The sequence below is a fragment of the Rhinopithecus roxellana genome, chromosome 13 (assembly GCF_007565055.1).
Source record: "Rhinopithecus roxellana isolate Shanxi Qingling chromosome 13, ASM756505v1, whole genome shotgun sequence".
NCBI classification, from domain to species: Eukaryota; Metazoa; Chordata; class Mammalia; order Primates; family Cercopithecidae; genus Rhinopithecus; species Rhinopithecus roxellana.
In genome coordinates, this window is record NC_044561.1 from 86905781 (window position 1) to 86928215 (window position 22435).

At 42.8% G+C, this 22435-nt stretch overlaps 1 protein-coding gene across 3 annotated transcripts in view; it reads left to right on the top strand.

The window, feature by feature from the left end:
- KIF16B (kinesin family member 16B) overlaps positions 1 to 22435 on the top strand; it is a 317342-nt gene that overhangs the window by 191448 nt on the left and 103459 nt on the right. For 2 of the 3 annotated variants that reach the window (XM_010381460.2, XM_010381461.2), the window contains exons 18-22: positions 6844 to 6897; positions 8435 to 9793; positions 14162 to 14314; positions 17428 to 17524; positions 18545 to 18595. In XM_010381460.2, coding sequence (XP_010379762.1) covers positions 6844 to 6897; positions 8435 to 9793; positions 14162 to 14314; positions 17428 to 17524; positions 18545 to 18595 — 1714 coding nt within the window. Of the gene's footprint in view, positions 1 to 6843; positions 6898 to 8434; positions 9794 to 14161; positions 14315 to 17427; positions 17525 to 18544; positions 18596 to 21357; positions 22106 to 22435 lie in introns of those variants that run through there. The other variant, XM_010381462.2, reaches the window with a different exon arrangement.

A 22435-nucleotide genomic window follows, 5' to 3' on the forward strand; every position in this document is an offset into this window, starting at 1 on the left:
TTTACCAAAGGCATTTTGCTTTCAGTAGAAAACAACCAAAGTTTCTACCTATTTAGAGACTGGTCACGGAAAGGAAATCACAAGTCTTCATTAAGAATTAAAATGGCACTCTCTCTCTGATTTCTGACTCAGTACTTTGCAGTACTACTTTCAGGGGCCAGAGCAATGGCCTCAAGCACCCGATCTTGACAGCTTCCCTTAATGCACATACTTCCCCTTCTCTATCCCAATAAGTGAAGGCTTCCCCTAAGGAGGACCTGTGATTTCACCAACCCAGAGACTCTTAGATCCTCCTCCAAGCTGCTCCAGACCATCCTTCCTCTGCCCACTGGAGCACTTCTGAGCCTCACTTGGGACATCTGCCTGTCCCACTTTTTGCCTTTTGCATTCTTTGCCTGTCCGTACTGTTGCCTTCTCCTCCCCTTTCAGACATTTCCTTCTAAGCCTTTCATCATTCTAAGTTGTGATGTTATCTTCAGTGATTCTTTGAAACTAACTCATCCTGCAATCTAGTTACTTAAATAGCACTCCCTTCTTCAGCCTGGAGACTTTCTTTGATTTCTCACTTTTCCTGTAAGTCTTGTCTTGTCTCCATTTACTTCCCTATCCAATTAAGTCCCTCATCTCCAGCAGTTGAGCCATCTGCTTCCCAGATCATCAGATGGTCCTTCTGTTCTTCCACTTATGTGAGTCCTGTTGATTCTAGAACCATTGCGCTATCTCCCTGCCCTAAGCCTATATCTAGACATCTGAGCTCAGTGCAATGGAGAAAACCACATCAACACAGAGATCAGTGCCCCTGTAAATTAAGTCTCTAAGCTTGAATGATGCCCAGCCAGCCCTTTCTGCTCATTTTCTCCATCAGTTCTCTTGCCCACTGGCCCCTTCAGTATTATAAATAATGTTCCTGACTCTTTTACTTCTAACCCTGCCATTATTTCTCCTCACTCTTATGAAGAGGAGACATTAGGCAGAGGAGCTTGTTTCTGACTCCGTATAGAACACAGGAGTCCTAAGAGAGCAGCACCTTTAAATCCCATGTCTGCTTTGCATTCATCCTTTCCTTCTTCCTGTCCCAATGAAAGAACTCCCCTTTTGCCTTTCTCAGACTAACTTCCCCTACCTGTACTATGAATCCTATAGGATTAATAGCTAGTATTTATTAACTAAGTTAATAGTGGTTGTGAGTACTCTCGTTGGATCCTCTCACCAACTAAGGACTAGGATTATTTTTGAGCCTGTGTTGATGAGATAATTAAGGCATAGGAAAGTTGAGAGATTGCCCCATGGTCATATAGGAGCCAGAATTTGGTCTGGGCTGGCACCCGTGCCCGAACCCTTGTTCTCACCCATGGCGCTATCCTTTTCTTTCCTGCCCGCTCAGAGACCTCTCTGTCCATCAGATATTCCCAGCCTCTTCCCAGTTTTTCACTCGATCTGTCTCCTGCTTATTCATACAAGGATTTAAATAGGCACAAGTCTATTTCGTGTATTAAAATGAGCACCCATTCTCCTAAAACCACCACCTTCCCTTTATAACTCAACCTACCAAGAAAGCGCTCTACTATATTTACATTCACCATCTCTAGGTTCCTCTCACTCACTCCTCAGACCTCTGCAGTCCAGCCCCAGTCCAGCAAAGGTCTCTCCAAGATGAACCTCCACATTGCGAAGGTCATTGGGTGCTCCTTGGGCTCTACATTTTACTTGGCATTCCTGGATTATTCCATGCTACTGATCTCTTGCTTCAGACACCCTCTTCCCTCTGCTTTCATGTCTGCCCTTTCCTGATTTTTCTCTGTGTCTCTAACTGCTCACTCCCAGCCTCATTGGAGGGCCATTTATCTCTGCCAGTCACTGCGAAGTCTGTGATCTTTCTGACTTCGCAGTAAGCTCCTCTGTTTTCCTTCTGCATGTGTGTCCTGGGTAACCTCACCCACTCTTGGGGCTTCAGTTCTTGTCCACATGCCGGTGAAGGCCAAGGCCACATCTTCAGCCTTGATGAGGGCCTGCGTACCAGCTTATGGCATGTATCGTGCTGCCTGTTGGACATCTCAGTTGGATGACCCTTTGTAAACACTGGATTCTATGTGTGTAAAACTGAACTTACCTTGAAAGCAGGACAGAGAAGAGATTAAAATTGTGGGCTCTAGAATCAAACCTGATTCTGCCACTTATAGTGACGTTGCCATTTCTCCTGTGTGAAGTAGGAACAGTGACCTCACAGGGTCACTGTGAGAATTAAATTCACAGTACCTAGAGCAGTGCCAGGTATAGAGTGAGTCCCCTGTGGTCGTTAGCTTCAGTGAGTGTCAACCGCTGCCCTGGCCTCTCCCACCTTGAGCGCCAGCACTGCTACAGCTGCCACTGCCCAGCCCTCTCACTGCCCACTGCTCTCCTCATCTCGGTGAACCATAGCAGTGCGAGGCAACATTCAGCCCCTGGTGTGTCCAGGTGCCGGGCAGGCATCTTACACGTCGCGTCTCACTTGATCCTGGCTACAGCCCTTTGAGGTGGGGCCCGTGACTTTCTTCAGCCTCTATAGCAATGAAGCATCCAAGGTTAAATAACTTGTTCATGGTCTCAGAACACTAGAGTTTGTATTCACACCTGCTGATCTCTGGACTCAGTCTCTTTGTAATTTTGTTCTGCCTTCCTACCCCCTATAGGAGTTGGACAGAAACCTGAGGGTCATCTTTGCCTTTTTCTTTCTTTTTACCACCCCCACCAAAATGCCACCAGTTGCCAAGTTTTGTCAGCTCGACCTGCTGAGTATCAGGACAGGGCTTCACTTGTTTATCCTCACACCAGGATAATAAATTCTGAGTTTTAATATCTAATGTGACGTTTTAACTGAGCACCTACCTTTTTTTTTTTTTTTTTTTTGAGGTGTAGTTTTGCTCTTGTCTGCCAGGCTGGAGTACAGTGGCGAGATCTCAGTTCACTGCAACCTCTGCCTCCCGGGTTCAAGCCATTCTCCTGCCTCAGTCTCCCGAGTAGCTGGGATTACAGGTGCCCACCACTACGCCTGGCTAATTTTTTGTATTTTTAGTAATGACAGGGTTTCACTGTGTTTGCCAGGCTGGTCTCGAACTCCTGACTTTAGGTGATCCGCCTGCCTCCCAAAGTGCTGGATTACAGGTGTGAGCCACGGTGCCTGGCCAACTTGAGCACCTGCTTTTTAAAAATTGAGCACAGTGTCAGGTACTGTGCTAGGCAAGAGGCTACAACAGTCTGTAAGAGAGATGTGGTCCCTGTCCCCCCCAGGCTCCTGATCAGTAAGTGACAGTCAGTGTGTCACACCTGAGCATGGAGTTCTGAGCCCAGAATTTGGTAGTACCTAGGATCAAGGCAAACAGTTGACTTGGGTCCTGCTCTGTCATCTGCTTAAGTTTCTACCACTAACTTGTCTCTGCCTTCTTATACTGCTCCCGCACCCATCTGTTTTCTACAGAACACCAGGAATATGTGTTCTTCAACAGTCCTGGCCCAAGACATTTTTCTGCCACCGCCTTTAAGATCAAGTTCAGAGTCATTAATGTAACATTCAAGGCTCTTCACTGTCCAGCTTCTGTTGTCCTCTTGAGCTTCATGTCTTGCCATCTCTCCTATAGCAAGCCCAAATCTGATTTTATTAGCTTTCTTTGAGTTTCTATATCATGTAAGAGAAAGAATGATCCAGATTAGATATATGCTTCTTCAGGAAGCTCTGCTTGATCCTAGGTACTACCAAATTCTGGACTCAGTACCCCATGCTTATATGTGACACACTGACTGTCACTTACAGACCCGGAGCCTGGTGGGGACAGGGACCACATCTCTCTTACAGACTGTTGGAGCCTCTTGCCTAACACAGTACTTGACACTGTGCTCAATTTTTAAAAAGCAGGTACTCAGTTAAAATGTCACATTAAATATTAAAACTCAGAACTGCCGGGCGCGGTGGCTCAAGCCTGTAATCCCAGCACTTTGGGAGGCCGAGAGGGGCGGATCACGAGGTCAGGAGATCGAGACCATCCTGGCTAACATGGTGAAACCCCGTCTCTACTAAAAATACAAAAAACTAGCCGGGCGACGTGGCGGGCGCCTGTAGTCCCAGCTACTCGGGAGGCTGAGGCAGGAGAATGGCGTGAACCCGGGAGGCGGAGCTTGCAGTGAGCTGAGATCCGGCCACTGCACTCCAGCCTGGGTGGCAGAGCGGGACTCCGTCTCAAAAAACAAACAAACAAACAAACAAAAACTCAGAACTAATTGCCTCCTTGAGACCATGCAGCTCACTAGTAGCAACAATTGTGATTGGCAGCAGAGATTTTATTACAGAACTTGAATCCAAGTCCTGCCTCTGCTGCTTACATACTGTAAGCCTCGGTTTCCTGCTTTGTTAAAAGGGATGAGAAATATGCTTTCTAAGGCTGGAGGAACAAGTGACGGAGGGCATACTGACTGTCAAACACAGAACCTGTGTCTTTTTTTGTTTGCCTTTTTTTGCTGCCAGGGTTCCAGATGTCATTTAGCTTTTTTTTTCTTTTTTTATTTATTTGTTTTTTATTATACTTTAAGTTCTAGGATACGTGTGCACAACGCGCAGGTTTGTTACATATGTACACATGTGCCATGTTGGTGTGCTGCACCCACCAACACGTCATTTACATTAGGTATATCTCCTAATGCTATCCCTCCCCCCTCCCCCTACCCCACGACAGGCCCCAGTTTGTGATGCGCAGAACTTGTTTCTATAAACAATCCTCAGATGGTAGGTTTCCATCCGAATGCCCAGTGCTCAGTGTAGCATTTTTGGCTGTGCACACCTGACACTGTCAAAGCCAGCTCTACTGGTGTGCGCACTGAGCTCTCATTCACAGAAAATAAAATCAAGAGTACAGTTCATTCCATTAGGGAAATTCTTAGGTTTTAAAAAGTATTTGATTCAGTGATTCTTTTTGACTATGTAAATATCTCTAGAAAGACTGAACTCTACTGAAGTGTGAAGATACCAATTTGGAATCCTTCCTAAGGTTCTGTTTATTCTTAAATAAAAAGGAATGATCATTTTCATTTAGATTTATATGGCTTTTCATTTAGATTTATATGGCTGATTTCTCATGCTAAGGTACAGATTATTTTTGTTTGTCAGTAGAATAAATATATGGTTATCTAACAAGTTTCAATGAAATATTTAATACTTTTATTTTATATCACAAATTTGAACATTGCTTATAAACTGAGTTAATAGGCGGTATTTTAGAAGCAGGCTGCCATGAGTTCACATCCTGGCTCCACTACCTATTACCACTGTGAACTTGGAGAAGGTGTTCAACATATCCAAACTTTTGGATTCCTCATCTGTAAAATGGAGATTCTGTTTGCTGCCTTTAGAATTTGCTGGGTGGACGAGGGAGATTATGTGCAAATCACCCCACACAGCACCTACCATGTAAGAGATACTCAGTTCTGCCTAAAAATGCCACCATACTGTAGTCCCAGCTGCTCAGGAGACTGAGAGAGGAGGATTGCTTGAGCCCAGGAGGTCAAAGCTGCAATGAGCCATGATCACACCACTGCACTCCAACCTGGACGTCAAAGCAAGACCCTGTGTCAAAAAACAACCCCAAAACGAAATCCACCAGACATCTTACTCTCAATATTTCCCCACTTTATTAAACTGGAAAGCACTATTTGAAGTGTTTGTTCACTCATGACTAAGTAGTTGTTTCCAATCTGAATTTTGCACATTATTCAAGGAAGAAGATTTATGGTGACTTTTCTGTAGCCAAGCTTTTTAGCTGTGTCTGCCCTCTACCACAACAGAAAAATGTATAAGCTTAAGAATTATAGTTCAAGCGTGGTGGGGTGGGGGGGTGGGGTAGCTGGCAGTGTCTGACCCAACCTCAATCCCAACCCTGTAAAAAAAATAAAGAAATACAGTTTCTGCTGCTTAATAAGAATAGTTAAACTTTGCAATAATTAAATATAATATTTGATAAGAAATCAGCTTGTGTTATTTTAGTGAGTTGTTTTAAAATTCCCGATGACCTAAATCCCTTTATTTTACCACCACTATGAATCTGTTCACAATCTCACAACCCCCATAACTCCTGTGTTGCATAACTATTAATTACAGCAGGAACTTGATGAACCTACATGCAGTATAACTATCTATAAAGTAGTAAAGGTGCCAGTTTGATTACTGTTTATAATTATTATTGGTACTCAGTTGTTTACTATGATTATCATGAGAAGTGTGAGAGGTATAAAACATAACAGAGCTAACTTTTTGGAGTGGAGTGTTTGTTTCATGAAATTATTGGGAAATGTGATATTTATAAAAAGATGTTTCAATTTGTGCATGGCTATTGGCTTTTAAGTACCTTACTGCTTTTCTCCTGATACTCCTTCCTATTAAATGCTTTCCTTAATTGATGTCTGTGCTCTCTCTCTCTCTCTACCTCCCTGGCAGTCTTTTCCCTATAAAAGGACCCATCTGTCTAAGGTAGAGATTCTCCATTTTTATATACTCATCAGTGCTAAGCTGCATGGAGTAGACGTGCTTCTTATTTAGAAGTCTTGTTTAACTCTGCTTTTTCAATACAGTTTTTGTTTTGTTTGTTTTCCTTCAAGTAAAATCTGTTCTTTTCAGCTGAGTTCAAGTACCCAAAAGTATGTCTAATTCCTAATCATAGTCCTAAAGCAAAGAATGCATTTTAATCTTGCTAATCCATGGTAATTAATAGTAATATTTGGAAAACTGATGCCCTTTTAAATATGTGACTCTGTATAGAGAGAGTGAGAGAGAGAGAGAAAAGGTCTTTAGAAAAGTGACTCATTTTCATTTGATTTTATTAGACTTGAATTTGAGAGGCAACAGCGTGAAGAGCTTGAAAAATTAGAAAGTAAAAGGTAAGCCACATGGGGTTCAAGTTTCAACACTGCTGTAGTCTGGATTCCTGTGTTAATATCCTGGACTGATTTCATCTGTGTCTGCTTCAGTACTTCGCTCTTGCTCTGTGTCTGTTATTTACATGTCTAATGACTGCAGGTCTTTTTGTTTTGTTTTGTTTTTGTTTTTGGAGTAGTTGGTTTTTCTTCAAGTGTAAATTTTTTTAAACAGTTCATCTTCAAATATTTATGAGAAACGAGAAATAGAGTCAGTAGGCAAATCTAACACACCAATTAAATTTAATACACCAAAATGTATTCATTTAAATGTAATCAAAAGTAAATCTTCTCTTAATAATATCCCCTGAGTTTTTAAAAAGCCCGAAGAATGACAATTTCCCTTCCTTCTACCTCCCTGCTTTTAAAACATTTTTCCTGATACTGTTTAGCCGTTTGTATGTCCCCATGTATAATTTGCTTTTCTTATTCTTTGCTCACTTTTCTTTTGTGTATGGGGGCACAGGGTGGAGGGAAAAATGGCTGTTTAATTGATTTGGACAGTTCTTTATATGTTCTGAGATAATTCTTTACCTGATAAAACTGTATTTTCTCCTTTTCTGTTTTTCCTGTCCTATTTAACCAGCCAAGACGTAGATCAAAGATGACAATTAGAGTGAAAACCAAAGCTATAGAAAATCTGCAAAGTAAATGTTTATTTTGTAGGACCTGGAGTTTAAATGTCACAAATAAATTGTCTTAGTTTCCAGCATTATCCAGGATAAACATTTGGTGGGTCAGGAGGTGGAGGCTGTGTATTCCTACTCTAACTCTGTGCTCTTCCTCTGGAGGCCATCCCAGCCCTAAACTTTATGGTACAGTGCCCTGTGGAGATCATTTGTTGTCCAACAGAAAACACAACATGTCACCTCCCCACCAGCCTGCAAAATTATGCATGTATATATTCTAATGGAGGCTCCAGTTAGTTTCAGTGTTATGCACTAGTAAACTAACATTTTGGACCATTTGATGATCACCATTTGTCCCAAACTAGTGATTAAATGCTACGTAGTATGTAGTTTTTTAGCTGGAACAATGAACTGTCGATTATCATGACTTTGATATTTGACCCCAATGAGATGAGGACAGCATAAGCATTTTTATTTAATGTTGTCTTGTAACTGAACTTCTGTTGAGTTTTAGTCATTGGGCTGAATAAAGTTATTCACATTTAATTTAAATTGGGCATGGCTCTTTCTCTTCGAGTTCAGGGGCCTTTTAAAATGATATCATACATAACACGTTGTGATTATAGGCTCTACAAAGAAATGGTATCAGAAGCCACTTCAGGAGTATAGGCAGATGATATGTTGGACAGTTAAAAAATAAAAAAATTAAACAGGATGCTGCTGGAAATTTAAAGGAAAGCAGTTGCTCTTCTTTTTTTGTTTTGATGGAGGCTTTAACCTAGTCATCTGTGCATTTTCAGAACATTTCAGTAAAGTTAGAGCAACATTTGAACAATGATCAGATAACAACCAGTCAGTGCTTTGCATTTCAGGAAACTCATAGAAGAAATGGAGGAAAAGCAGAAATCAGATAAGGCTGAACTGGAGCGGATGCAGCAGGAGGTGGAGACCCAGCGCAAGGAGACGGAAATCGTGCAGCTCCAGATTCGTAAGCAGGAGGAGAGCCTCAAACGCCGCAGCTTCCACATTGAGAACAAGCTAAAGGATTTGCTTGCTGAGAAGGAAAAATTTGAAGAGGAGAGGCTGAGGGAACAGCAGGAAATCGAGCTGCAGAAGAAGAGACAAGAAGAAGAGACCTTTCTCCGCGTCCAAGAAGAACTCCAACGACTCAAAGAACTCAACAACAATGAGAAGGCTGAGAAGTTTCAGATATTTCAAGAACTGGACCGGCTCCAGAAGGAAAAAGATGAACAGTATGCCAAGCTTGAACTGGAAAAAAAGAGACTGGAGGAGCAGGAGAAGGAGCAGGTCATGCTCGTGGCCCATCTGGAAGAGCAGCTCCGAGAGAAGCAGGAGATGATCCAGCTCCTGCGGCGCGGGGAGGTGCAATGGGTGGAAGAGGAGAAGAGAGACCTGGAAGGCATTCGGGAATCCCTGCTGCGGGTGAAGGAGGCTCGTGCTGGAGGGGATGAAGATGGTGAGGAGTTAGAAAAGGCTCAACTGCGTTTCTTCGAATTCAAGAGAAGGCAGCTTGTCAAGCTAGTGAACTTGGAGAAGGACCTGGTTCAGCAGAGAGACCTCCTGAAAAAAGAAGTCCAAGAAGAACAGGAGATCCTAGAGTGTTTAAAATGTGAACATGACAAAGAATCTAGATTGTTGGGAAAACATGAAGAGAGTTTCACAGATGTCACAGAAGTGGCTCAAGATTTCGAGAAAATAAAGCCAGTGGAGTACAGGCTGCAATATAAAGAACGCCAGCTACAGTACCTCCTGCAGAATCACTTGCCAACTCTGTTGGAAGAAAAGCAAAGAGCATTTGAAATTCTTGACAGAGGCCCTCTCAGCTTAGACAACACTCTTTATCAAGTAGAAAAGGAAATGGAAGAAAAAGAAGAACAGCTTGCACAGTACCAGGCCAATGCAAGCCAGCTGCAAAAGCTCCAAGCCACCTTTGAATTCACTGCCAACATTGCGCGTCAGGAGGAAAAAGTGAGGAAAAAGGAAAAGGAGATTCTGGAGTCCAGAGAGAAGCAGCAGAGAGAGGCGCTGGAGCGGGCCCTGGCCAGGCTGGAGAGGAGACATTCTGCGCTGCAGAGGCGCTCCACCCTGGGCATGGAGATTGAAGAGCAGAGGCAGAAACTTGCCAGTCTGAACAGCAGCAGCAGAGAGCAGTCAGGGCTCCAGGCTAGCCTGGAGGCTGAGCAGGAAGCCCTGGAGAAGGACCAGGAGAGGTGAGATTGGGAAGGAAGGGTGTGGCATACAGTGGGTGCCAAATGAGTGCTCATTTTTCACTCCTCATGTTGTGTTTATCACTTTTTTTTAAGTTATTCTTTTAGCCTTCATATTCTCTAATACATAGGCAAATGCTTGTATTTGCCAGAACTGAGGAAAGTACCCCTAGACTTGTATTTCTCCTTAGTGTCCTTGTTTTAGAATTGTTGGCCTAGAGTTGAAAAACACACGAACAAAAGCAAAGCCCATGTTCATTATCCCGCTCACCTATGGAATGTGTGTGTTTTAATATTTTGATAAATGCAAGACTGAGAAAGTTTCCACTTTGATTTCTCCTTTGCTTCTTTCTTATCTCCCCTGCCTGTCTCCCTCTCTTTTCTCTTTCTTCTTCCCCTTCCGTTCCCTCCTTTCTCTTCCATTGCATCTATTTCCTCCTCCTTTTTTTTCCTTTGCCCTCTCTCTTTCCTCTCCTTCCCCTTTTTTCCTTCCCTCCTCACCCCTTTCTCGCTTGCTCCCTGTCTCTTTCCTTCTCTCCCTATTTTCCGCCCTCCTCCCTCACCTCGTTCCATCTCTGCTTCCCTGCCCTTTCTTACCAATGGTTTTGCATCTTCTCCATGACTAGCACTTGTTGAAGTAAGTATCATCCCTGGAGTTCATGGTTTGCATACAGGCTACTGATTTCTACAACCTATTGGGAATAAAAAATAAATATTTCTCCCACCCCTATTGAGTCACAGTATTTAAGAGGAGGCCTCAGGACTCTGCATTATAAAACAATCAACCAAACCAACAAACAAAACTCCAGATGATTCTGAACACAGTGGGATATTAGAACATGTTTGGTGATTTACTGGTATTATTTTTGTTGTTGTGAAAAATAAAACTAGGAAACTAGCACTCTTGTCTTGTAAGGTAAGAATATTTATCTTCCTTCACCTATTTTCTGTCACCATGCTTACCAGACCATAAGTTCTCAAAATGAATGTTACGTGAATTTGAGAACACCTTTTTTGGAGCCTTGAAGACATGATGACAGGACTCACAGAAAGGCCAACAGCCACCTGGGTGATGCAAACATCACCCGATCTGGAGACTTGCAAGAGGAATTAATAGCCTGGTTCAGCCCCTTCATATCAAGATGGTAGGATGTTCTTACCTTGGGCAGGATCTTTCATCGCTGGGCCCTCAGTGTCACCACTTGTATAAGAAGAGGATGGATGAGATCACAGGGTCTTGTTCTGGGTCCAGGCTGGAGTGCAGTAGTGTGATCATAGCTCACTGCAGCCTCAAACTCCTGGGCTCAAGCAATCCTCCTGCCCCAGCCACCCAAATGGCTGGGACCCCAGGTATATACTACATGCCTGGCTTTTTATTTATTTATTTAAAGAGATGGGGTCTCCCTGTGTTGCCCAGGCTGGTCTCAAACTCCTAGGTTCAAGCAGTTCTCCCACCTGAGCCTTCTGAAGTGCTGGGATTATAGGCATGAGCCACCACTCCCTGCTCAGTTGAGATCTTAAGCTCAAATTGGAGAACAGAAACCTTGCCCTCTCTGCAGTACTTCCCCCACCCACAGCACCTCCTAAGGGAGCCCCTTAGGTCCGGAGGTCCAGTGTACTGGCCAGGACACCCCACCTTGGCGTTTAGCAGACACATGGGACTGGTTGCTGATAACAAGGCAAGACCCACTCAGAAGTGTTACTGTAGCCTTCACCCATCACATTGCCTGAAAAGGTCGGGACAACTTCCATTCAAATGATTGGGTTATGCTATGGATTATATTTACCATCACTATCTGGTAGTTTCCTCAGGCAAAACAGCAACAAAGTAACAATCAAAAACCCTAATGCTGTTATTTCAGAGAAATAGGTTGGGGGTTTAAGAAAATGATTGCAGGTATGTTATGTAAATGAAATTGCTAGACAAAGATCCAGCCCCAGGAAATTTAAAGTAGTGGAGGGCACACTCTCAATTTGTAGCCTGTAGTGTGCAATAAGAATGCAGCATGAGCTTTTAGCTTGATGTCCTTGGCTTTTGTCACCTGGCCATTTAGTATTAATACTGTATAATAGCAGACACAGTATTGCAGTTTCCACAGAAGTGATTACACAATGTGAGTGTTCCCTCAGAAGCCAAGTAAAGGGGGCTGTTAGCTTCATGAGTTTTCATGAAATAGACTTAGCTAAGTGCTAATTCAGGCCAACAGATTCCGGGCTCTGTGTTCTGACTGCGATGCCCCTACAGCTTTCTATGGGAGTTTCTGTTGTGCTTCATTTTCTCCCAGGGTTCTCACGGCTAAGCCAGGATTCACCATGCAGCCTGACTTGGCCCCTTGTAAAATTCCGCAAGTGTGAAATATTAAATTCATGTGGGACCAGACTGGACAAGAATGTCCTGAACTTGGCTCTCCCATTGCCTTCTGAGTGCTTTATGAACCAGGTTTAATCCATTTTCCTGCCTTTCTTCCCACCACCTGCTCATTCCAGCTGCCCCATTGACATGGATCAGGTAACCCAACTGGAAACACCTCCTGTCACCATAGCAGGGATAACAGAGGCAAGTTGTTAATACTCACACTTAATCCTGTTTTCTTGTCAGAGTCCTTTAACAATGGCAACGATGATAATAGTCATGAGGCAAGCCATGAAGAATAACTGTGTGTACCTCAGATCCTGCTTTAAATGCTGTGTGTGCGTTGTCATTTACTTTTCCCATAGAGTGCCATCGCCTACAGTTTACACATGAGGGAACTGCAGCCTGCAGTAGTTGTATAACCATTGGGGATGAATGTCACACAGTCAGAAAGTGGCAGAGTTGTAAGTCAGATCTCAATCTTATCACCCATCTCTGAGCCACTTAGCCCTCTAGTCTTCTGACCATGCGTCTGCCACACACGGGAAGGCCAGCTTGTCCCTTGCCACCCATATAAATCTCACTGAGGCTTCAGGATACCACTCAAACCCTCCTTTGCTCTGTGGAATCTTTTTCACTGGCTACTGGCCCTGTGCTGAAGGACAATTCTTAACAACCCCAGCAGGAGTTTTCTTAACTGTAAACATTGCTAATTGTCTGCCGACATCCAGCTCATTTTTTTTTTTTGTTTGTTTGGGTTTTTTGGCCATTGATAATACCCTATTAATATTGCTCCTCATTTCTTTGCCCACCACCAGGCCTCTGACATCTTTTTTTTTTTTGCTTATGTCTTGTCTTTTGAAAATACTGTATGTTCTGCAAGTTGATGCTCTAGAAGTACTTGCTAATCAGTAGACCAAGAAACGGCTGAGTTAAACTGGGCACAGCCACTTGTGGGTCTCATGAGTGCTTACCCTCATGACCCGGTGATCCATGTCGGAAAGTTCAGAACTTGGCTTTCACGTTCAAGATAGAGCAGTCAGATTGCTGCTGGTGACACCAGAGGGTTGGCAACTGAAGGCAGAATTTCTGATTTTTAGAGCTGAAGGAATTGAGGGAGATTAGTTGACACTCTCATTTGATCCATGAAGAAATTGAGACCCATGTTTAAATAACTTCGCCAAGTTCGCACAGTGAGTGGACTGCAGTCTCATGCTTCCTGAGGCCAAATTCACTGGCAAGCTTGGCCCTCTGGCCTGATGGCCCTGGATTCAAGTATGCCTGGGCTGGTGGGAGAAAGACCTTACATACATTTGACCTCATATAGATGTATCATTTATCATTGGAGGTAAATTTTATGGTTTATTTTAGTTTCTCGTGGAACTCAGCCTACTTTCCTAGGCCTGTCTTTTCTGCTTCCCCTTCCCACGCCCTCTGCCTCAGCGCAAAGTGGATGCCTGGTTTTCATGGCCTTGCCCCATTGCTCATATTGCTTTCTGCACTTAGATAATCTTCTGCCATCGTCTCCAAATGCCTACATTCCCACTGGCCTCTGGAGACTCAACTTAGAACTGCCTTGACTGAAATTTCTCCTAGATTTGTGGTTTTTAAAACTCTTTAAAACATAGATCTTTTTCGTCAAACGTAAGTATTTACCAGAACCCTGATATGTAGTCCACAACCAACTCTTGTTGAAGCAGGAGTTACAGGCCTCAGAATCCTACACACCTACCTCTAGGACTTGTTTGGAGCACAGTGGAGAGATCTTTGCTCTTGATGGTCAGATTTACTCTACCTTCTGGATGCCTACAGTGCTCATCCTGAACCCTTCTTGTGGCCCATTGGCACTTTATGTCTTGTCTTATGGGTATGTGGCACCTTTTCTACTAGAAGGTAAAGTTCTTTGTACACAGAGGACAGATCTTGATCCCCCATGTTGTCTAAAACAATGTCTCACACGGTAAGGATGATCAGGAAATACTATTAATGAATGAATTATGTGGCTCCTATCTGTGTAGGTTAGAATATGAAATCCAGCAGCTGAAACAGAAGATTTATGAGGTCGATGGTGTTCAAAAAAGTCATCATGGGACCCTGGAAGGGAAGGTGGCTTCTTCCAGCTTGCCAGTCAGTGCTGAAAAACCACAACTGGTTCCCCTCATGGATGCCAGGTACTGGACATGAAAGTGATTCCAGGCTTCTCATTTGATGTGACTCAAGGATTCATTGTTTCTCTATTGAACTACTTTGTATCTGGAGGGCTGTATGAAGGGCAACAGGTAGTACATGTGCTTGAGATGTGCTCTGCCTTCATCTGCCATTGGCCTGCCAGTGGTAGGGTAAGGTGCAGGGGCCATTGAAAATAATATGCTAAGAATAGATAAGGCTCAAGGACAGTATCTCTAGCTAGTTGCACTAATGAACTCCAGTAGTCAAGGACAGTATCTCTAGTTGAACTTTTAATGAACTCTAGTAGGCGCCAAGAAGGCAGACAAAATAAGAAAGAACTTAGAGACAAGGAACTAAGCAGAAGGTTATATCTGGGTGCAGAAAGTTTGTTTTGCATTGTGTTATTTTTGCTGACGTGGGATTTATGGAGTATAAATAAAGTGAGGCGGAGGCTCTAGGCGCGGCCGCCATGTTCTCTGTTTGTCTTTGTCTCTTGTGTCTGTTCATTCTCCACCACCCCTGGCACGGACCCCAATAGTAAGGGGTGGTTTCAAGAAAGTCAAGGACTTGAGACCTGGCTAGCCAGATCCATCTTGTTGCAGGTACAGTTGTCCCTTGGTATCTGCATAGGATTGGTTTCAGGACGGCTCTTTGATACAAAATCCACACATCCTGAAGTCCCCCGTCAGCCCTCTGGAGCCTGCGGTTAGAAAAAGTTGCCGTCCTTACATTTTCAATCTGTGTACAGTTGTGGATGTGAAACCACTAATAGGGAGGTCCAACTGTATTTATTGGAAAAAATTCACATATCAGTGGACCTGTGCTGTTCAAACCTGTGTTGTTCAAGGGTCAAGTGTGGTTTGAATGAGAGGGTGGAATGAAAAGTTGCAGGGGAACCAGCTCATCCAGCACAAAGTGAGGCAAGGCCAGGTTGACAAAAACAAAGACCTAGAATTACCTTAACTGTACCAAGGAGGAGGACCTTATGTTGACAGTTAATTTATATGTCGTGGATTACTAATAGATAAAGTTTGTTATAAAAACTAGTATATTCAGAATGATTGTGAGTATAATAAACCTATATCTAATGTTACTTTAGTTAAGTGATTTTCAGCTTAGGTGGCATTGTGTGTTGCTCTGCGGCTTAGAGCCCTTAGAAAAATCAGCTTAATTATTCTTTGCCTATAAGAAAACAATGATTATTCTTCTTCACTCCATTTAAACATGGGAACATTTGAAATTGGGCAGTCTTGAACCCTAGATGTTAGGAGATATATATTTGGATATCAAAATGTACTCAGAATGGCATAAGCCTCATATCCCACAGGGCTAGTTTCAAAATTAAATGAGTATCAGGGGTGATAAGTTGTAAATGGCCTTCACTCATGTTCAGTAGCACACAGTTTTCGGTGGCACACAATTTTGTTTTCAATATTGAAAGATAAACATTCTGCTTTATTTTGGCTCTTTTACCTAAAATTTTAATCTCTTTGCCTAGCATTTTAGAAAATCTTTTCTCTTTGTTCTGTTGTATAGAAATGATTACAGGATTATGCATGTGTTTATGCAGATTTACTTATTTATTGCAAGCTCCGCCTCCCGGGTTCACGCCATTCTCCTGCCTCAGCCTCCCGAGTAGCTGGGACTACAGGCGCCTGCCACCTCGCCTGGCTAGTTTTTGTATTTTTTAGTAGAGACGGGGTTTCACCATGTTCGCCAGGATGGTCTCGATCTCCTGACCTCGTGATCCGCCCGTCTCGGCCTCCCAAAGTGCTGGGATTACAGGCTTGAGCCACCGCGCCCGGCCAGATTTACTTATTTATTTAGTGAATGTGCTAACATATAAACATGGAAACCAATTAATTTAAAATAATACATCTGGCTGGGCATGGTGGCTCACACCTGTAATCCCAGCACTTTGGGAGGCCGAACTGGACAGATCACCTGAGGTCATGAGTTCGAGACCAGCCTGACCAACATAGTGAAACCCTGTCTCCACTAAAAATACAAAAATTAGCCGGGTGTGGTGGCGGGTACCTGTAATCCCAGCTATCTGGGAGGCTAAAGCAGGAGACTCACATGAACCCGGGAGGCGGAGGTTGCAGTGAGCGGAGATCATACCACAGCCCTCCAGGCTGGGAGACAAGAGTGAGACTCCGTCTCAAAAATAGTAATAATCCATCTAATCAGTACCTGTAGAATTGGAGGAGGGAAGTCTAGAACAGAATGACTTCCATTTGGCACTCTCTGCCACTAGAAAGATTTTCGATGAAAATAAAATTCTCTAGTCTCTCTGGTTCCTCCAGGAGTAATGACCTAAAAACAGTGAGGTGGAATGACCAGAGATTAGACCAAAATCCACTGAGGTGGTCAAGGCTGATAGTTTTGCTTCATACAACTTCACCTACATTTTATGAGATATCAGATAATAAGTTGACACTGCTTCAAAAGTCAGCGGTGTTTGGCTTCATCTCTGTCTTGGCCCTGTCCTAGGCGTTTTGGAAGGTAGAGACCTTTAAGATGTGGTCTTGCTGACCAGGTACAGAGAACCCATTTGGAGAGACAAGACAGACTGGGAATACAAGTATGCAAGACGTTGTTCAATCTGAATGAGGAAGATTCGTAGAGAGTATGTCCATCTCTTGCTTATTTTTTTTTCTTTTTTGGTAATTCTCATACATGACCTTGAGATGTGAGAAATAACTATCATCTGTATTATCCTTTTCTGTATGAGGAACCCAGGGCTCTGTGAATGAAATGTTCTGTCTTGGCGTCAGATCAGAGACCACAGAGCCTTCTGAAACCAGTGACTGATTTCTCCCATCCTACAGCAAGCATTCCACTAAGGACTTGGATGGGATCACTTAATCTCCTTTCCATTCCCAATATTCTATTACTTGTTCAGTTCTGCCTCATTTGGGCAAAACCCAGACAGTGAACACGTAGCACCAGATTTCTTGAAAAAAGTAAAAATGTTGAAGTTCTCAAGTTGTTGTTAGGTTTGGCATTTAGAATGAGATTGCTCCCTGTCGTGAAGGGCATAGTAAAGAAAGGATCTCAGAATGTCGTGTGCGGTTAGAAGTGTCAGATCTACTCCATCTCCACTGTGTTTCAGAATCAATGCTTACATTGAAGAAGAAGTCCAAAGACGCCTTCAGGATTTTCATCGTGTGATTAGTGAAGGCTGCAGTACGTCTGCAGACATGATGAAGGTAAGCTGAAGGAGCCAAATAACACGAAGTAACACGTTCATTCATCTTTCTTTTTTCCTTTTTTCTTTTTTTTTTTTTTTTGTTTGAGATTGAGTCTTGCTCTGTCAACCAGGCTGGAGTGCAGTGGCACCATCTTGGCTCACTGCAACCTCCACCTCCCAGTTCAAACGACTCTCATGCCTCAGCCTCCCGAGTAGCTGGGACTATAGGCGCCCGCCACCACACCTGGCTAATTTTTGTATTTTTAGTAGACAGGGTTTCTACCACCATGTTGGCCAGGCTGGTCTCAAACTCCTGACCTCAAGTGATCCGCCCGCCTCGGCTTCCCAAAGTGCTGGGATTACAGGCATGAGCCACCGCACTCAGCCCATTAATCTTTCAAGATGACCTTGAAGATAAGTTTTTGGGGGTAGTGGTGGTGGGTTCTTTTGTTTTCCAGTGAGAAAATTCAGATGTGGAATGTTCTAGAAAAAATATTAAATATTACTTGGGCAGAGTGTAACAGTTTATAAATAGTATTAATTCAAGAGTAACTTTATAGTTTTGTAATTCTGTGACAACTTTTAAGTGATTATAAAGTCTAAAATACTTTTTAATTCTACATACAACATTCTTCTGTTTTCTTCCAAAATACTTCCAAATTCCGTATTTATTTAATTTACTTTGTAAATTATCCAAAATATAAATAGAATATTGACTTTTAGAAGATACATATTTGTGACAAATAAAGACCATGCATTTCTATCCTGCAAATTAAGAAATTCCCTAAGGAAATCTTGTTTTTAATATTATTCTTAGAATTTTAGGATTAGGAGTAAATAGTTCAGTTCTCTGATGGCAGATGGATCAATAGAGTCGTGTTTATCTTGGGGATATAAATTATATAGAAGGGTTGTCATTGTTGAATGACAAGTATGTTTATTTAGATTTCCATTCCCGTAAATACTTGTAGTCGAATCAGTCCCCCGCCCCATGAACTTGCTATAATTTAATATAGAGGGCTTTTTATTTTCTTTTCAGGATAATGAGAAACTTCACAATGGCACCATTCAACGTAAACTAAAATATGAGGTAGGTAATGATTTTTCAGATTGATAGGGTTGCCTTAAATTATGGCATGCTTATGTGATTACATTTTCTTAATGTTTAGTTGTATAATTAGAATTTTGAGGTCTCAATGAGATTAATGGCTAATAGGAAAGGCAAGCTATTATACGGACTTAAAATTAAACGGAATCCTGCAGATTGAAACTGCTTTAACTTTATTTGAATGGCATGTAGCTATGATGGAGCTTTGCCCAGTTTTTCATTTGTGGCAGTATATTTTCCCTTGGTCTGCATTTAAAAGGCAGAATTATATAATCAGAATCAGATATGGGGTTTGGAAATGAAACTCCGTACTCCTCCTGTCCATTTTATAGACTGTGAGTTGGCAGTAGTACAAAAGAAACACTCTTGATTGATTAACTTGTTTCTCTGGTAGATTGTCAAACCAAGGTTTATTTGGGCATGCAATTTGTAAGATTTCACTGGTATTTTCCTCCACTAAGAGGCATATCCCTCCCACATATTTGTAAATTTAAAAAAAATCAACCCCCCAAAAATAGTAGGTGATGGAAATTTTCCAGGATGGTGTTCATACATTACTGAACAGACAGCAAGAGGTGGATGTTCACAGAGGCTGAGCTGACTTTGGCCACAGCCACGCCCTGCTGCCAGTCATCCAGTAATGATGTGATCTTCCCCTGGATACCCATCTCCCTCCTCTACAGAGCAAGCCACTGGCTTTCATTTCTTTGTGTCCACAGTACCTTGCACATAGCGGGTGCACAGTAGTCCTTCCATGGTGATGACTTGTAGATAACAGTAATGATAATTCCTATTAATGTTGATGGAAACATTTGATTCCCATGAAACAAACCAAAAGGAGAGAGAAATGTAACCTGGGCTAGAACACTCGGGCATTTCTTTTGGCCTTGCTATCTGATTTTCATTAAGTTTGCCTTTATTGCGTTTTGGACATATGATCATGGACTTATTTTCATAACTAAATTTGACCTTCTAAACATTGAATCAGAGGGCTTGGAATTTATTGTAGGGAAAATGAAATATTAGATCAAGAAGTGGGTACTGTGGATCAATCCCATACAATGTATTTCTATTAAAATTCTCAGTGATTTATAATATGTATAATATGGAAAATTGATATTCTATGGATGAATCAGATAATCAATTCTTTAATCATGTATCAATACAAATGGCTTAGGCTTTTTATTTAACCTCTGAATTAATCTACCCAATGAAACCAATGACAAGAATCATCATGTGCAAAAGAATCACAGAAAGAGATACCACATCCCCATTTCAACTTTTTTTGACACCTTGAACAGAAAAGGCAGTTTTGCCCAGCATGGTATCTTGACCCACTTCTGCCCAGAGATGCCACTGAGACTTCCAGCCTCATTAGAGAGGAGAGGAGGGAGGTGGATCAGAACGACCCCTGGGATCATCCCATGCTGTGGAGCATCTCAGGCCCTAAAACAACTTCCTCAGCATCCCAAGAGAGAACTCACCAGCAAAGGGATCAGTCCTCAGTACCCGAGTTATTCCAGGACAGTGAAAACAAATATTGTCATCCCGAGGATGCTGGCCATTTTGAACCAAAATGTTTTAATCTACCTAAAATCTCTTTTCTTAATGAAAGTAACGCCGATGATGCAGAAGATTTTCAGAGTAAGTCAGAAAATTTCAGTGAGCTGATGACTCATAAAGATGAACACGGCTTGAGAGTCAAGTCCAGTTGGACTTTGCTGCAACACACATCCCAAGAAGTGTCTATAAATAGTGGAGGCAAGCAGGCCAGGCAAGGCAAGGTGCTCTGCTTGGTTCTGTCTGAAGGCATTTCCCATGAGGAGAGAGCATCCTGCAGTGCCCTGCAGAGCGTACTGGCCTCTGAGTTTTATAGTGAGCAGCAAGTTGAGGAAGAGTTGGATGCTAAAAAAATGAGCTCACCAGAGTCACTGATAAATATCAGAACAGAAGGAAACAACGGACTGGGATATTTTTACCACAAGTTCTCAGACCTTTATAAAGATACCAGCAGTCACCTGCTTCAGGCTGGCACAAAAGCGATGAGCCAAGCCAGGCTCGTGGGGAGTCTGTGTGCCCCAAGGGGGCTCACCTCCCAGGTAACAACATTCGTCAGAAGCCTGCCATTTCTGAAGCACTTAGCCCCACACATGCCCTTGAAGACTGTCATGCAGTCAACAGAATCTCATTCTCCGGAAACTGGGTTTGGCAGCAGCAAGAGCGAAGCTGCAGAGAGCCTGAGGCCAGCAGAGGGTGCGGTGCCTTACCAGGCGTCTGTCTTTGCAGCTGCGGGTTTACCAGGTTCCTCGCCAAGCTCCGTTTTTCGCCTGGAATATGAAGATGCTAGAAAGAGCTCTGCATTTAAGCAGAGCCTTGTGCAATTCCCGGACCAAATGCTGAAACTTCAAGAGTGCCCTTTGAACGACCTTCTTAGGCATGTGACTTGTTCTCTACCAGAACCTTTGGGCAACATGAATGAAGTCAAAGGCATTTACTGGCTTGCTGTTGCTAACTGCACGACACCTGACCCTCAACCAGCGTGTTTGCTCCTGCTTCAGTCAACTTTATATGCTTTGGTCCTGTCAGATAATCTCCTTGGCTCAATGAGCATTTTTCATGCTCTACCTCTCTCTGGTCTACAGGAGATTCAGATTGGCTTTGGTGGACAGAGCATTCGATTCCTGAGTTCTGCAGAGGGTCTTCTGCTCACTGTGTTCAGTTACAACAAATACCTGTCTCAACAGCTGTGTCGTGACCTCCTGTGTGTCCTGATGCCGGAGCCCAATGCCGCTGCCTGCGCTAATCATCCCTTGCTCCAGCAAGATCTGGTTCAGCTTTCTCTTGATTGGAAAGCGGAAATCCCTGATTTAGTTTTGCCAAATGGAGTTCAGGTGTCATCCAAATTCCATACTACCTTGGTTGACATGATTTACTTTCTTCATGGAAATATGGAAGTCAGTGTCCCTTCCCTGGCAGAAGTTCAGTTACTGCTCTATACAACAGTGAAAGTCGTGGGTGACTCTGGCCATGACCAGTGCCGGTCGCTAGTCCTTCTGAACACCCACATTGCACTGGTGAAGGAAGACTGTGTTTTTTATCCACGCACTCGATCTCAAAACATACCTCCTCCAGGTGCACAATTTGATGTGATCAAATGCCGTGCTTTAAGTGAATTCAGGTGTGCTGTTGTTCCAGAAAAGAAAAGTGTGTCAACAGTAGAACTAGTCTTCTTACCGAAACTCAAACCTTCAGTGGGTTCCAGAAATAGTCCACCTGAGCACCTTCAGGAAGCCTCAAGTGTCCAGTTGTTCACCACCCCATTGTATCTTCAAGGCAGTCAAAATGTCACACGTGAGGTCTGGAAACTTACTTTCAATTCTCAAGATGAGGCTCTTTGGCTAATCTCACATTTGACAAGACTCTAAGGAGGAGACTTTTAAAGATGCACTACGTGTTTTTGAGATCATTAATAAAATAAGCATTGTGAAAACAGTCAAGGCAATATGAATATCTCCGTGTAGCTAATTGAATTGGAACTGGAAAAATGCAGACCTCTAAAATTGAAAATGTAAATATTTTAAATATCTACAATAAAATAAAAACAGCTAATAGCAGAGCCCTGATAAAATATCTTTATCACCACCTTGCTTCATTTTCTCGAAACTCAGGCTTATAAATTTATGCCTGCCTCATTATTTGTGTGGTGATTAAAGCATTTCTGATTGTTTGGCTTCATGTCCATTTATAGTGGGGTGGCTTGGACTCTGTCTGTGCCTGCTGGATTCCAGCAGGCTAATTTGTGCTGCCTGAAAAAGTGTCCAG